This window comes from Nematolebias whitei, chromosome 4, assembly GCF_014905685.2.
Source record: "Nematolebias whitei isolate Nwh7 chromosome 4, NemWhi1, whole genome shotgun sequence".
NCBI classification, from domain to species: Eukaryota; Metazoa; Chordata; class Actinopteri; order Cyprinodontiformes; family Rivulidae; genus Nematolebias; species Nematolebias whitei.
Genome location: NC_056501.1, coordinates 26674118 through 26686610, shown reverse-complemented (window position 1 = coordinate 26686610; position 12493 = coordinate 26674118). Strand labels below are relative to the sequence as shown.

The following is a 12493-nucleotide window of genomic DNA, read 5'->3' as shown; positions in this document are numbered from 1 at the left end:
GAAAACAAATATATATATATATATATATATATACACACACACATTTTATGTTGAGAAATGAATGTGGCTTTTTATAAATTTGGTTTGAATCTCCCACAACACTTTAACATCTGTCTGAGTAAATGAAGAGAATAACTCTCAGCGACTACCACCCCAGATTTTAGCTCAGCACCATTTGTTAAACTGAGTTGTAGCCATCTTCTTGTTTTCTAACAAGTAAGTTGGCTGTGGCGGCCATCTGAAATAGGGTTAACCTTACAATTTCATCAATGGTAGATGTTCATCCAATAAATATTTTCAGAGATTTTCTTTCAAATGCATCCACTGGTTCATAAGATATTTAGCTAAACACACAAAGCCACTCTTTTGCCCTTCAGCAGTGGAAGATTAAAATAAATATCATTTGGCTTGATGAAATAATAAAATATTGATCAGGTTCTTCTTTTGTTCTTGACTCATACATAGTTTATGAATATTTTATTGACTCGGGTCAGATTTTGTTGCGTTGTTCTCCTGCTCTTCATCTGATAGCGTCTTCCTCGTCTCCTGAGCAGGTATTATAACTGCGTGCCCTCTGCCGGCTGTGTGTTCACGGGACCCTTCAAAACATCCCAGCCCAGAGTGAAGACGTTTGACGAGTTACCACTAGAGATCCATTCACAAAAACCTCCTCAGGTAAGCCTTTTTATTGTTTTATCATATTTTTATTTTACTTTGGTGAATCTTTTCTTCTGATAACCACCACAAACAGCTCCATCTCATTTCATTTACATGGACTCAAACTGCGTCTCCTCTCAGGACAACCAGACGGACAGCGGGATGGTTCTGGCCTCCGAGGAATTCGAGAGAATCGAGCACAACCACCGAGGCGCCGCCGTCCTAAAAAGGTTTGTCACATAAATGTTCCGATCCTCCCGACTGAGAAGGAAGGAGAGGATGTCAGTGATTTGACATTTAGAGACTCATAACGTGAGCGTGACTCACTGAAACAAACGCACAGACGCCACGTTCAGTTCCATTAGCTTCCATAGCATCCTCACGCCTCAGTCCGAGTGAGAAAAACATTCTTACTCTGCTTGGAAACTGCACAACAGTCACCCTGTGTTTTTCTGGGTACCCAAACTAGATCTGCGAAGGACTCAATTATCGGCAGTCTCAGTCTGCACGAGTAAGCAAACAGGAGAATGAGTCATTTAAAGCCTGTTTTTAGCTCCGTTTGGAGAATTACATTTCACTGAACCTCCTAGAACGAACAGCAGATAGGAGTAAACAGTCCGACACTTTTACACCCAACGGACCTTTGAAAACAGATTCTATTATATAAAAACTAGACGAGAGGTTCAAATGTGTTTAAACTATTCTGAAAAACACATTAGATCTTTTATTTATGTTTCTCTCTGGGGAGAGTACTGTATTTTCCGGCGTACAAATCTCAGGTTTTTTGCATAATTTGCATGCCCTGTGACTTATACACTGTAGCGACTTATTTATGTTTTTTCCCTTATTTATAAACGCATTTTTGGCTGAGATACAACCATTTTAATTCATTCTGACATTGAAAATATTGAACACTACCATTTTCAGCCACTAGATGGCACTTGAGGTGTACGGCATGCCGTTGTGTCATGTAATAGGTTAGGATCATGCCTGGAGCAAACGTCAAAACAGCTTCATTTCACTGCACCGCCCAGGTGAAATGCAGCTAATTTCACCACTGAAGTGCATTTATTAAATAAAAGTTCAACTAAGACACACCTTTATTATAATATTGAGCAAACAATTGTTTTTAGGTGTTTATCTTGTTAAATTTCAAAGAAATGCAGAGCGACTCGTCCCTCTGCGCGCTCCCGCTTCTGGGAATCGGCTTTTGAAATGCAGCTGATTTGACCATCAAAGTGCATTTATTAAGGAAAAGTTAAACTGAGACACACCTTTGATATAATTTTGAGTAAACAATTAATTGTTCTTAAGTGTTAATCTTGTTAAAGTCCTCCCGTGCACGCTCCCGCAGCCAACATTTGGCAGCAAATAGATTTTTGGCACAACACCGGACAACTTTTCCAGGCTGTCAATGGTGACGCATAATAGATGCGACGTATACGGTAAAGCGACATATTTGTGTTTTTTTCCACTTCATTAGATATTTTTGGACTGATGCGACTTATATGGCGGTGCAACGTGTATGGTGGAAATACAGTAGTTGGAATCACAAACTTATGAGGGGGAAAAAAACAGGAAATTTCCATTCAGAATCTCACTGTAGTGACTGAAAATTTGATGGGAGTTTTCATACAAACGGACAAGAAAATTCAGCTTTGGCGCTCTAAATGACAGAAACTAAACTGGGACCAGATCTAGACGCCTGCGATGACCATTTTGAGAAGAAAAAAAAAATTGTTGCACAAATTCATTCAACCTTTATTTAAACAGATTAGTCCCATGAGGACTCATTCACAAGAGAGACCTGAAATGTTTGGAGATGCTCAAAACTCCTGCGACTTTGGAACGAGTCTCCCTCGGGAAAACTGAAACCTTTAAATTTCGCCGGCGATTCGTGCCAACGTGTCGTTTGGTGCAACTCCAGATAATCTCAAGCAGAATGCCACGCTCAGCAGCTAAACCACGAGATGATGAAAACAAAATGTTGTTTTGCTGCCAGGATCTGAATGTGATGAATAAACTCCCGACCGCTCCGATCCCACCAGAAAACCTTTTGATCTTTAAGAGGAGGCACCTTAGTGCCGCAGGCTTTATGGAAGTGCTATTGCTAGCTGCTGCTGCTATATGCTAATTCAAACATAAGCATAACATTCTAAGAAAAAATGGGGAAATGTGAAATTGTCCACCATGTTCAGGTCTAAAAATAACAGCTGTCTTATTAAAAAATCGTATAAATTGTAACAGTGTTTTCAAAGAGTCATGCACAACAGGTAAAAGAAAAGCTTTGAACTATCCCTTTAAGACTGTTTCAAACTAGAGCTGAATCTTTGTTTAAGCTCAGGACTGTTTTGTTGCAACAGTCATGGGTCAAACTCTCGCATTTTAAATCATATGGTTTAAATGTGTTTGGTTGTGCAGAAGTCATCGTCCCAGATCTGCAGATGTTTCGTCATGTTCAGTTGTTCATGTAAATATGAATTGAAACGCTTGTTTAAACTGATGAACTTGTTTTGAAGGGTTTGCCGTGTCATTAACTCAAAGTGTCCGTTTGTCTCCCGGCCTGCAGTCGTATGAGCAGCACCAGCAGCACGGAGCCCCTCACGGCCCCCGCCTGCTCTCTGGGTCAGAACACCAGAACCAGCAGCTCCGGACGCCGACCCAACTTCTTCAGCCAGCTGTCGGGACAGACCTTCTACAACAACGAGTACGGACACCTGTCTGAGGAGGGCTTCTGTGACTTCTACTCCCCACCCACCACCTCCTGCGTGGCCTCCTCCAACCTGTAGCCTCCCTCGACCCAGGAGCAGAGGTGTGCTCCTTTCAGGCTGGAGTGCAAACTATGCTAATTTACTGTAGGTTTGTCCAGAGAAAGCTGGCTTCATCTCATCTCGGTGTTCTTCTCTAATAGACTGAAGTTCCTCTAACGAGCCACTGGGTGGCAGCAGTATGACAGAAAAAGATCCTAAAGTATTTTCTATACATACATTTATATTTTTTATCTTTTTATTGAGTAGTCGTTCTCCATTTGTACAAGTTAAGACTCGCATAGGACGAAATAAAGAGTTTATCCTCTTTTATATCTGATTACTGTGATGTTAAAGTAAATATTTTAGGCATATATTTAATTTTCCCAACATCCATCGTGTCAAATGGAAGAGGACACGCCATGGCTAACAAGGAGCGACGTGACGAAGGTAAACAAGAGGGATGTAGGAGGTGTGAGTCACACCGAGCAGCTCTTATCAGAGGTGGATGGAAGCGTGATGACAGCTTCGAGCCGTCCTGCCTGCTCACATCAGAGGACGGCCTGCGGAGCGTCGGCTCGGGCTGCCAGCTGAGGGGGAAACCGAGCAGAGACTGGGTTCAAAGTCTGACTACGGTTTTACAGCCACATAATTTTATTTTCAGTTTCTATGAATGCATGATACGGTGCTCTGTAAGGATGTTTTACAACCTGACCATCGCACAGAAAGGAGCGTAATCAAACAATTTTCGGTGCCAATTCAACTGAGAAGGAGTCAGAACCTACATTTAATCCAAAAGTAAAAATCGAACAGCTTTTAAAAAACAAAGTACGCAACAAAGTGCTACGGTACCCTTAGAGTACACACATGCACATTATACACCTGCTGACAAACTATTATACAGTATCTAAAGCGAAGGCCTGGACTGACCTTGATTTGTGACCTTGACTGAGTGCATGCATATGCACATGAAGGTTGGTTAAATTATCTCGAGAGGATCAGAGTTACGGGCAGGTCAAGAGAAAATTTAAAGACGTACAGCTTTTAAAATAAAATAAAGAACAGGTTTTAAATTGTGATCATAGAGGAGCCTGAACAGAGATGTGAGACGTGTTGGTGCTCAGAGTATGTGTTAAGGATGACTCTCAGCTACTACCCCACCAAGATTTAAATAACTGAAATCGTCTGTTGTAGCCATGTTAGTCTTTGCTAAGCTTGCATAGCTGCGGCAGCCATCTTGAATGTGGTCGACTTTAAAGGTTTCAGTTGAAGATCAAATGAGTATGAGTTTCAGTAAAATCCATCCAGTGATTCATCAGATATTTAGCTAACACACGCAGCACGATGGCTCAGTGGTTAGCACTGTTGCCTCACAGCAAGAAGGTCCTGGATTCAATCCCCGGTTGGATCTGGGGTCTTTCTATATGGAGTTTGCATGTTCTTATGCTTGCGTGGGTTTTCTCCGGGTACTCCAGTTTCCACCCACAGACCAAAAACATGCATGTTAGTCTGCCTTCAGGCACAGACCTCCCTTGTAAAAGATCTGTGACCTCTGTGGGATTTGTCTGGTTAAATAAAGGTTAATAAATAAATAATAAACACGCACAGGTACAGGCCAAAGCGTTGTATTTTTACTTTCTGTGAGGCGCAACGAAAGATCTAAAGGAACTATAATTTGTATTCTCTCCCTGCTAACCTCTCAAATAAACCAGAAAAGTCCAAACTGTGGTATTTAATAGATCTGAGGAAGTCTTTGGTATAAAAAGATGAACACAGACAGGTTGAAAATAAATCTTGAAGTCTACACAGACTTTAATACACAGAAAAACAATGAAATTAAAGTAAACGGTAAACCCAACAGCACAAACTTTAAACGTTTGAGATAAAACTGAAATAAAGGATTAAAAAAAAAAAACTGTAGTGATACAAATACTTCATACCTTGGTTTATAAACCCAAATAACATTTCATTCAATGTCAGTTTAGACAAAAGAGTAAAAATAAACTGAAGTCCACTTTTTGAACTGAGAACTTTTTTTTTTTTCTAATTCTAACACTGATTTCACCCAATAGTTTGTCCAGAAATTAAAGGTATTCCTATAATTGAACATGAGGTGAAATAAAGCGAGAGCCTCAAACTTAACAACCCTTAAAATCCTACAAATAAAGAGCTTCATCGAAAAGGAGTTTGCCTTGAAGACTGGTGAGTTCCTGGCAGGCAGTTCTTTAAAAATCAATCCTCTCAGTAACAAGAGTCCCTCTCCTCTCCTGACACTGATGATGGAGGAGGCAGACATACGATAGTCGGCGTCCACGCGTCAGCAGAGCAGATGGAGCTGCTGAGGATCTTGGGTAAAAGGAGACGTGCAGCCTGGTAGTTAGATCACGTGCTGGAGGCTCCTCATTGATCTCAAAGAGAAGTTTGGTTTCATTCAGGACCAGATTTAGCTACCAGGCTAGCTAACCTTGCTTATAAATAAGATGTGAGCCGGTCAGCAGGCGGTCCTCATGACATCTTTCCTATCTGGATCTTCTTCCAGGCCTCGGAGGCGGTAAATATACAGGAGTCGATGATTCCTGCGACGGTGAACGTCCCTCCAACGATGGCACAAATCTACAGAAAAACACATCAACCTGTCAGGGTCACAATCTAAAAGCTGTTATTTATTTTCCATACTTTGGCTAAATGATTACATTCGATCATAGAGCATTACGCTCACACCAGAGAATGAGCTGGAAACAACAGAACGCTCTTGACTCACACAATCTTTAGCAGTGACTAATAAAAGCACAATAAGTTCACTCATGTCTCAAAGCTGCTGCATGCTGAGCCAAAGCAAGACAAAAGACAGCTGATTTAACCCCAGGGCACATTTTTTAGATCAGCAGGAAACCTTTCTAATGAGTGGACAGGCTGAGGTAATATTACTCAGCTGATGAGCTGAGGAGGAGAGGAGTGCTCTTCTCTTCACCGCCAAGACAAAAGATCAATTCTCTGCTAACATTTGGCGCCAACTTGGGTCCATTTGGACTTCCATCACATGAAAAGACTTCTGCTTTACATTTAAATGTGTATGTTTTATTTGCTGCAGTGAAATGACACAAAAACACAATTAGCTAATTTGTAAAGCTGTTGATGCTAACAGGTTAGCACCCAGTTGCCTGTTTTCCCAGAGCTGCTGACACACAGAGCAAGCAGTGTTTCATTAACCTGGAGTTTTTTAAGATCTAAAATTGATCAATTCAACAAGAGTCTCTTTTAATTTGAAACATTCCTGGTAGCTCCGCAACAAACCATTACATAGATGCTAACTTTGTTTGCTATTGGTGTTAAAAAACGATGTTTTGATTAAAAAATAGACTATAGATCTGGTTGTGTTTGTATTTACAAGAATAATCTAGATTAACAGTCACCTAAAGAAGCAATCAAGACATAAGTAGGAAAAAAGGTCTTAAACTTGATTTTACAGCTAAGCTAGCACCTTAACGAAACTTGAGCACAGTGGAGTTAGCGTCACCAAAATGACGCCTCACTGAACAAACATTTTGTGAGTAAATCATGAAATTAAAATAAACACATTTAAAAAAAACAACTGGTGTTTGATGGGTTTTAAAACATTAAGCAAAGCCAGAGCAATCAATCACAATACTTCAACACATTTCAGTCGAGGGATAAACTACCTGGCAGATGCTAACAGGGCTAAAAAGCTAAAATAATTGGCGATAAACGTGTTAAACTTTAAACGTATATCCATCATTCTGACAACGGTTGGACGCTTTGCCAGATGTAAATATTAACAGAGTGCACAGATTACCGAGTTTTATAAACTCATTTTACTCACTGTGGAACGTAGCACAAGTATTAAATGTTTAAACAAATAAATGTTACTTTTTAAAGGGAAAAAGAAGGTAATTTTGTATTTGATGGCAGTAACGTATAAAAAAAAACAAAAGAGTTTTAGAAAGGGTCAGTGAAGACTAAAAGTAAGCTGTATAACTAAGGAACAGTTGGAGGAGCATTTTGCTTCTATTTTGGTTAATTGGCAACCGGTCAGTCAGAGAACAGGATAAAAAACATTTTAGAGGCTGAACCTCGAGGTTCAGCAGTGAGCCAAAAACTGCATAGAAAGTACACTGAAAAAAACTTGCAACAAAAGTAGGAAAGAAAATATAAATATCAGGTATTCAAAGAAGCCTGAAGCAAACTTAGTATAAATTGAGCTTTCTTCTTTGAACATTTTGCCAGTTATGCTTTGTGAACATTAAATCTCTACATCGTGGCAGACGGAGTGACCTTCCCTCAGAGGATGTGCGATGGACTCACCGTTGTGATGAAGCGATAGAATGGCTGCCTTCTCTCCGTGTATTTGACCGTGATTGGACTGAGGTCGTATCTGAACCAGATTGCTGGAATAATCCTGCCCGTGTGGCTGTAAGCAACATATTCCTAAAGGAGAACAGAGCATTACCATAAAGCAGCACCAGACAGAGGAAGTTGAGCTAAAAACAAGGAAGCTATGATGTGTTTGAGATATTACGCAGTTATTAATACACAAAAACAATAAATCAAAACCCAGATTAAAACACATTTGAACAGATCAAACAAACTGACACAAAGTCTTCGGCTGTCTCAGCTGGGTGGTTATTTATGTTTTGGAGTCGGTTTAGGGAAAATGTTGCTCATGCCCTCATTTCCGTGCTTCATGGCTGAACTGCACTGTTGCCACTCCACACGTCCAGTTTTTAGTCAGCACACTTCTAGGAATCATGTTTATGATTTGTTGACATTTTCAGGGCGTTTTAAGCCACTATGGGTTAAATCTCACGTCCAGGTGTTGGCGAAATCAATGCAGCAGTAAACCCTCGGGCCGTACGTTGGAATGGTCACACTTTGCTTGAGTGCAGAGTGAAAAACAAACAAAAGACTCAAAGATATGACCTAAAGCCAAGAAAACAAAGTTACGAAACCTTGTTGGCTACTGTGTACTGGTAGGAGAACCTCTGTTTGCCTGACAGGTCTTCATACACGGTGGGCACGATCTTCAGGATGTAGTCATGTGAGGCCAGAGCTGCAGACAAAACAGTGTTAGATTTAAACGTCGCTGCGTTCTCATTATTATTAAAGTTCAGTCTTTAGCTTTGCATGTGCTAACGTGGTTGCATGCTCAGTGTGAATACATACGATTAGACGACAGTCTGTTTGCGCCTCCTAAAGCATTAAAAGCTCCTTGGACTTTTTGTACCTAAAGAAAAAATAAATCATCTTCAGTTTGGATACCATCTATCACATTTTCTTTAATTGTTCTGCGTCTGTGTCCTGACTTGTAACTTCTCTCCAAAGGCCAGCTTGTGGATGGTGTGAGTCATGTCAGGGTTCTGGGGCTGCGCTGTAGCGCTGTGTGTTGACACATGAAAGTTCCCGGGAACCTAAAACAATTAAAACAAAGAGAGAGAGAGAGCTGGTAAATTCACCACACACACACCTGAAATACACTTGGTTAACCAATAACCAGATCTAAATGTAATACTAACTGCAAACTAAATGTTCCCTGCTTCCTACTTTTTTCCAACCATTTCACACGCAGGAGTGTTAAATATCCACCAGCTGGGTTAATAGGCTGACATGTAATGGAAAGACTGATGCACAGGAAGTGGAGACGGTGCAAAGATGGCTTCAGCGTCTCGGACTGTACACAGATGTAGCTGAATCCCAGAGAGCGTTCTGTTTTTAAACATTTTAATTAAAACTAAAGGAGGAAGTAGGGAGCATAGGGGGGTCTCCTTCAAGTTTGACTTAAATCCAACAAAAATATAAAACAAAAATAGTCCAAAAGCATCCGTCCCCCGAGAGCCTGAGAGTCTGTTATTGATTTATACACGGAACACGCAGTTTGTTTTCCTGCACTCCACAGGGTGACAACGCTTTACTTTGTTGATGGTGAATTCTCCCTCAAAGCGACAACCCCCGCCCTGATTCAGAGGAATCTTCATGGAGTTGTCGATGTGACCGACCTCATGGCGGCCCATCTCATCCTGGATGTCCAAACCCACCACTGAAACAAAACACAACAAACAGAAAAAAATAACTGCAAAGCGTAAAAAAAAGATGAATGTCCATCTACAACTGATAATTACTCGACTCAAGATGGCCGCCTCATCTAATCAAGCATATTGAACACAAACATAGCCATAATCCAAACCAAATTAATTTACCAATAACAACAAAATGTGATTTTGTTGGATGAACTGCTTTGATGTAACAACGTTCATCCTCATTTTGGTTAAAGTGAAAATAAAACAACAAATCTTGACTTCACCATCATCAAAATAAACATGTTTGTGTCGTGAACAAGTTCTGTGTTTGGGCACAACATTTTCAGGAAAATGTAAGTTGTCAGTTTATACAGAAAACTTTGGACTAAAAGCCTAATTGGTTGAATTACAAAGCTCAACAACCTAGCTTCATATTATATTCAAGATCTTATTGTTCCATATTTTCCTAACAGAGAACTTCGCTCTCAGACTGCAGGTTTCCTTGTGGTTCCTAGAGGAATGGGAGGAAGATCTTTTAGTTATCAGTTATCACTTCCTGCTTGCTCTCAACAAAGACGGACGCTTTTCCTCTCTCCTGCCTCCCTCCTGCTTCTGCTCTTTTGTCCTGTGAATCTTTTTCAGAGCTTCTCTTTACATATCTTCCAAACTGTAAATTATGGATCTGGTCAGCTGGTCTCTTAACGCAATTGATCAAATTTTCTCGACGAGCAGACAGGGCGAAGGAGAGCCCTCATGCCCTGAAGGGACACTCGCAGCTGGATACACTATGGATTCCTGGGGACAGTGGAAGATGGTGTGTGTCTGTATTGTCCGTTGAGGATGTAGAAGATGCGTACATAATTGGATTCATGATAACAGGATTTCTGCTTTTTGGAGTTAGCGGGTATCGGGCATATCGACAAATTCGGAAGACGTCAGCAGTGGTTCTGGCAATTGTGAGGCTGCCTGCCTTGTGTGAAGGAATGTGCTGGGCTTTGAGCACTCAGTCTCAGATGCTTTGTGAGCCAAGCCATAAGCTGGACGTGATTTCTGAGAATCGCAGGCCACTTGCGGCTCCTGGAACTTGCTGGCATGAAAGAATCAACCTTGGCGAAGGCTACAAGCACGGCCCAGCAGAGTGACCATGAAATTTGGCTGTTTGGAGTTGCCACAGAGATGTACCAGCAGAACTATGAAGGCTGACAAAAAAAATCAAGCAGAGTTGGCCTGTCCCAAAACAAATGTTATCTGAATCTGGCTCCCCCACTTGACCGTGAATGGGCCAACAATCTCAAATTTCTCCTGGAGGTTATGTGAACAAGAAGCTCTGCTCTCTGCTCCGCTCCTCCTCTACCTGAGAACATCTGTGGATCTGTATCAGAGCTGAGCCGGCTGATAAACACTGTGCCATCTCTTATCAGGACTATGGAACTTTCTGGCAGTGTCCAGGGACAACTCACTGCCTTTGTTGGCCTCCTCATGCACAAATGTATTATGATGTCGTTAGTATGTTGCCGTTTATGTGCGAGGCCTTTTTTTTGCAACTTTCACACTGTGCTCCGGCCAGGATGTAGTACAAGATACAATTATTATTATTATATTTTTGCCTCCCCACGTGTTTCTCTTTTCCTTATCTACTTTTGTCAGTCTGTAACAGGTCTCTCTTGTAAATGAGTCCTTGAGGTTCAATGGGAACCAACCTGTACAAATAAAGGTTGAATGAATGAATGAATCTCTTGTGGAACAAACTTCCAGTTTCTGTCCGTAGGGCTGACACATTGTCCAGTTTTAAGACTGGGTTTTCCTTTTTGATAAAACTGGTTCGTGCATTTATCACATCTAGACTGGACTATTGCAATGGTTTATTATCTGGATGTCCAAATACTTCTTTAAAAAGTCTTCAGTTAATCCAAATTGCTGCCAGAGTCTTAACTGGAGTTAGTGGGAGAGATTATATCTCTCCAGTTTAACTTCTCTTCATTGGCTCCCTGTCAAGTCCAGAATTGAATTCAAAATCTTACTTCTAACCTACAAAGCTCTCAACAACCTAGCTCCATCTTATATTCAAGATCTTATTGTTCCATATTTTCCCAACAGAGTACTTCGCTCTAAGATTTCAGGCTTACTTGTGGTCCCTAGAGTTTTCAAAAGCAGAATGGGAGAAAGATCTTTCAGTTATCAGGCTCCTCTCTTGTGGAACCAACTTCCAGTTTCTGTCCGTGAGGCTGACACATTGTCCAGTTTTAAGACTGGACTTTAGACTTTCCTTTTGATAAATCTTATAGTTAGGGTTGGCTTGTTATGCTGTCTTAAACTTAGACCACTGGAGGACAAATTGACCTAATTTCCTTAAATGATTTGTAAAAATTGAAGTTTTCATTTGATACTATTTCGATCTTAACATGCGATTCTTGACCTGCCATTGTGTATCTGTTCCTCCTTCCTGTTCCTCTCAAACCCAGCCGGTCGACGCAGATGACTTCTTGTCCTGAGCCTGGTTCTGCTAATGGTTTCTTCCTCATGAAGGAGTTTTTCCTTTCCACTGTCGCCTTCATGCTTGCTCAAGATGAGAGTTCTGCAATGAAGTTAAATTCAAAGCAGTCTGCTCCTCAGATAAATAATGTTAACTTATTATTTTAATATTTGAATGTTTCTGTTCAGTGTCCTGAGACGACTTCTGTTGTGACTTGGCGCTATATAAATAAATAGTAAGTGCTATGTGTTGTCATCATTGTATGTTCCCATACAATGGCAAAATTAGTTCTCTGCATTTAACCCATCGCACCTGGGAAACACCCAGCAGTGAAAACTGAATTGAACTGATAAGTGAGTTTTACCTGCAGCTCAAATTTCACATTCACTTATAAGAAAATGCTTGAAATAAAAAGGAAAATTTGGATTCCTGCTGAAGAGTTGCACACAAAGTCAACAGACTGCGTCTATGCAGACCCCCAGCCTCCATCCCTCTCTGTTGGTGATTTTCCATCAAGACATCAGTAACACCCCCCTCCACCCCTCCCTGCAGGTACCGTCTGTTGGCACACTGGCAGTGGCCTA

At 41.0% G+C, this 12493-nt stretch overlaps 2 protein-coding genes across 2 annotated transcripts in view; one reads left to right on the top strand and one right to left on the bottom strand.

The window, feature by feature from the left end:
- flt4 (fms related receptor tyrosine kinase 4) overlaps positions 1-3446 on the top strand; it is a 35093-nt gene extending 31647 nt beyond the window's left edge. The window contains exons 26-28 of the mRNA XM_037675079.1: positions 555-675; positions 799-887; positions 3227-3446. Coding sequence (XP_037531007.1) covers positions 555-675; positions 799-887; positions 3227-3446 — 430 coding nt within the window. The remainder of the gene's footprint in view (positions 1-554; positions 676-798; positions 888-3226) is intronic.
- Positions 3447-5758: 2312 nt separating this feature from the next.
- The window catches only part of ergic1 (endoplasmic reticulum-golgi intermediate compartment 1), a 35296-nt gene continuing 28561 nt past the window's right edge, over positions 5759-12493 (bottom strand). Inside the window, exons 5-10 of the mRNA XM_037675921.1 lie at positions 9332-9456; positions 8726-8830; positions 8586-8646; positions 8372-8472; positions 7728-7850; positions 5759-6017 (exon numbers count right to left, since the gene is read on the bottom strand). Of these exons, the coding sequence (XP_037531849.1) occupies positions 5910-6017; positions 7728-7850; positions 8372-8472; positions 8586-8646; positions 8726-8830; positions 9332-9456 (623 nt within the window). The 3' untranslated portion in view covers positions 5759-5909. The remainder of the gene's footprint in view (positions 6018-7727; positions 7851-8371; positions 8473-8585; positions 8647-8725; positions 8831-9331; positions 9457-12493) is intronic.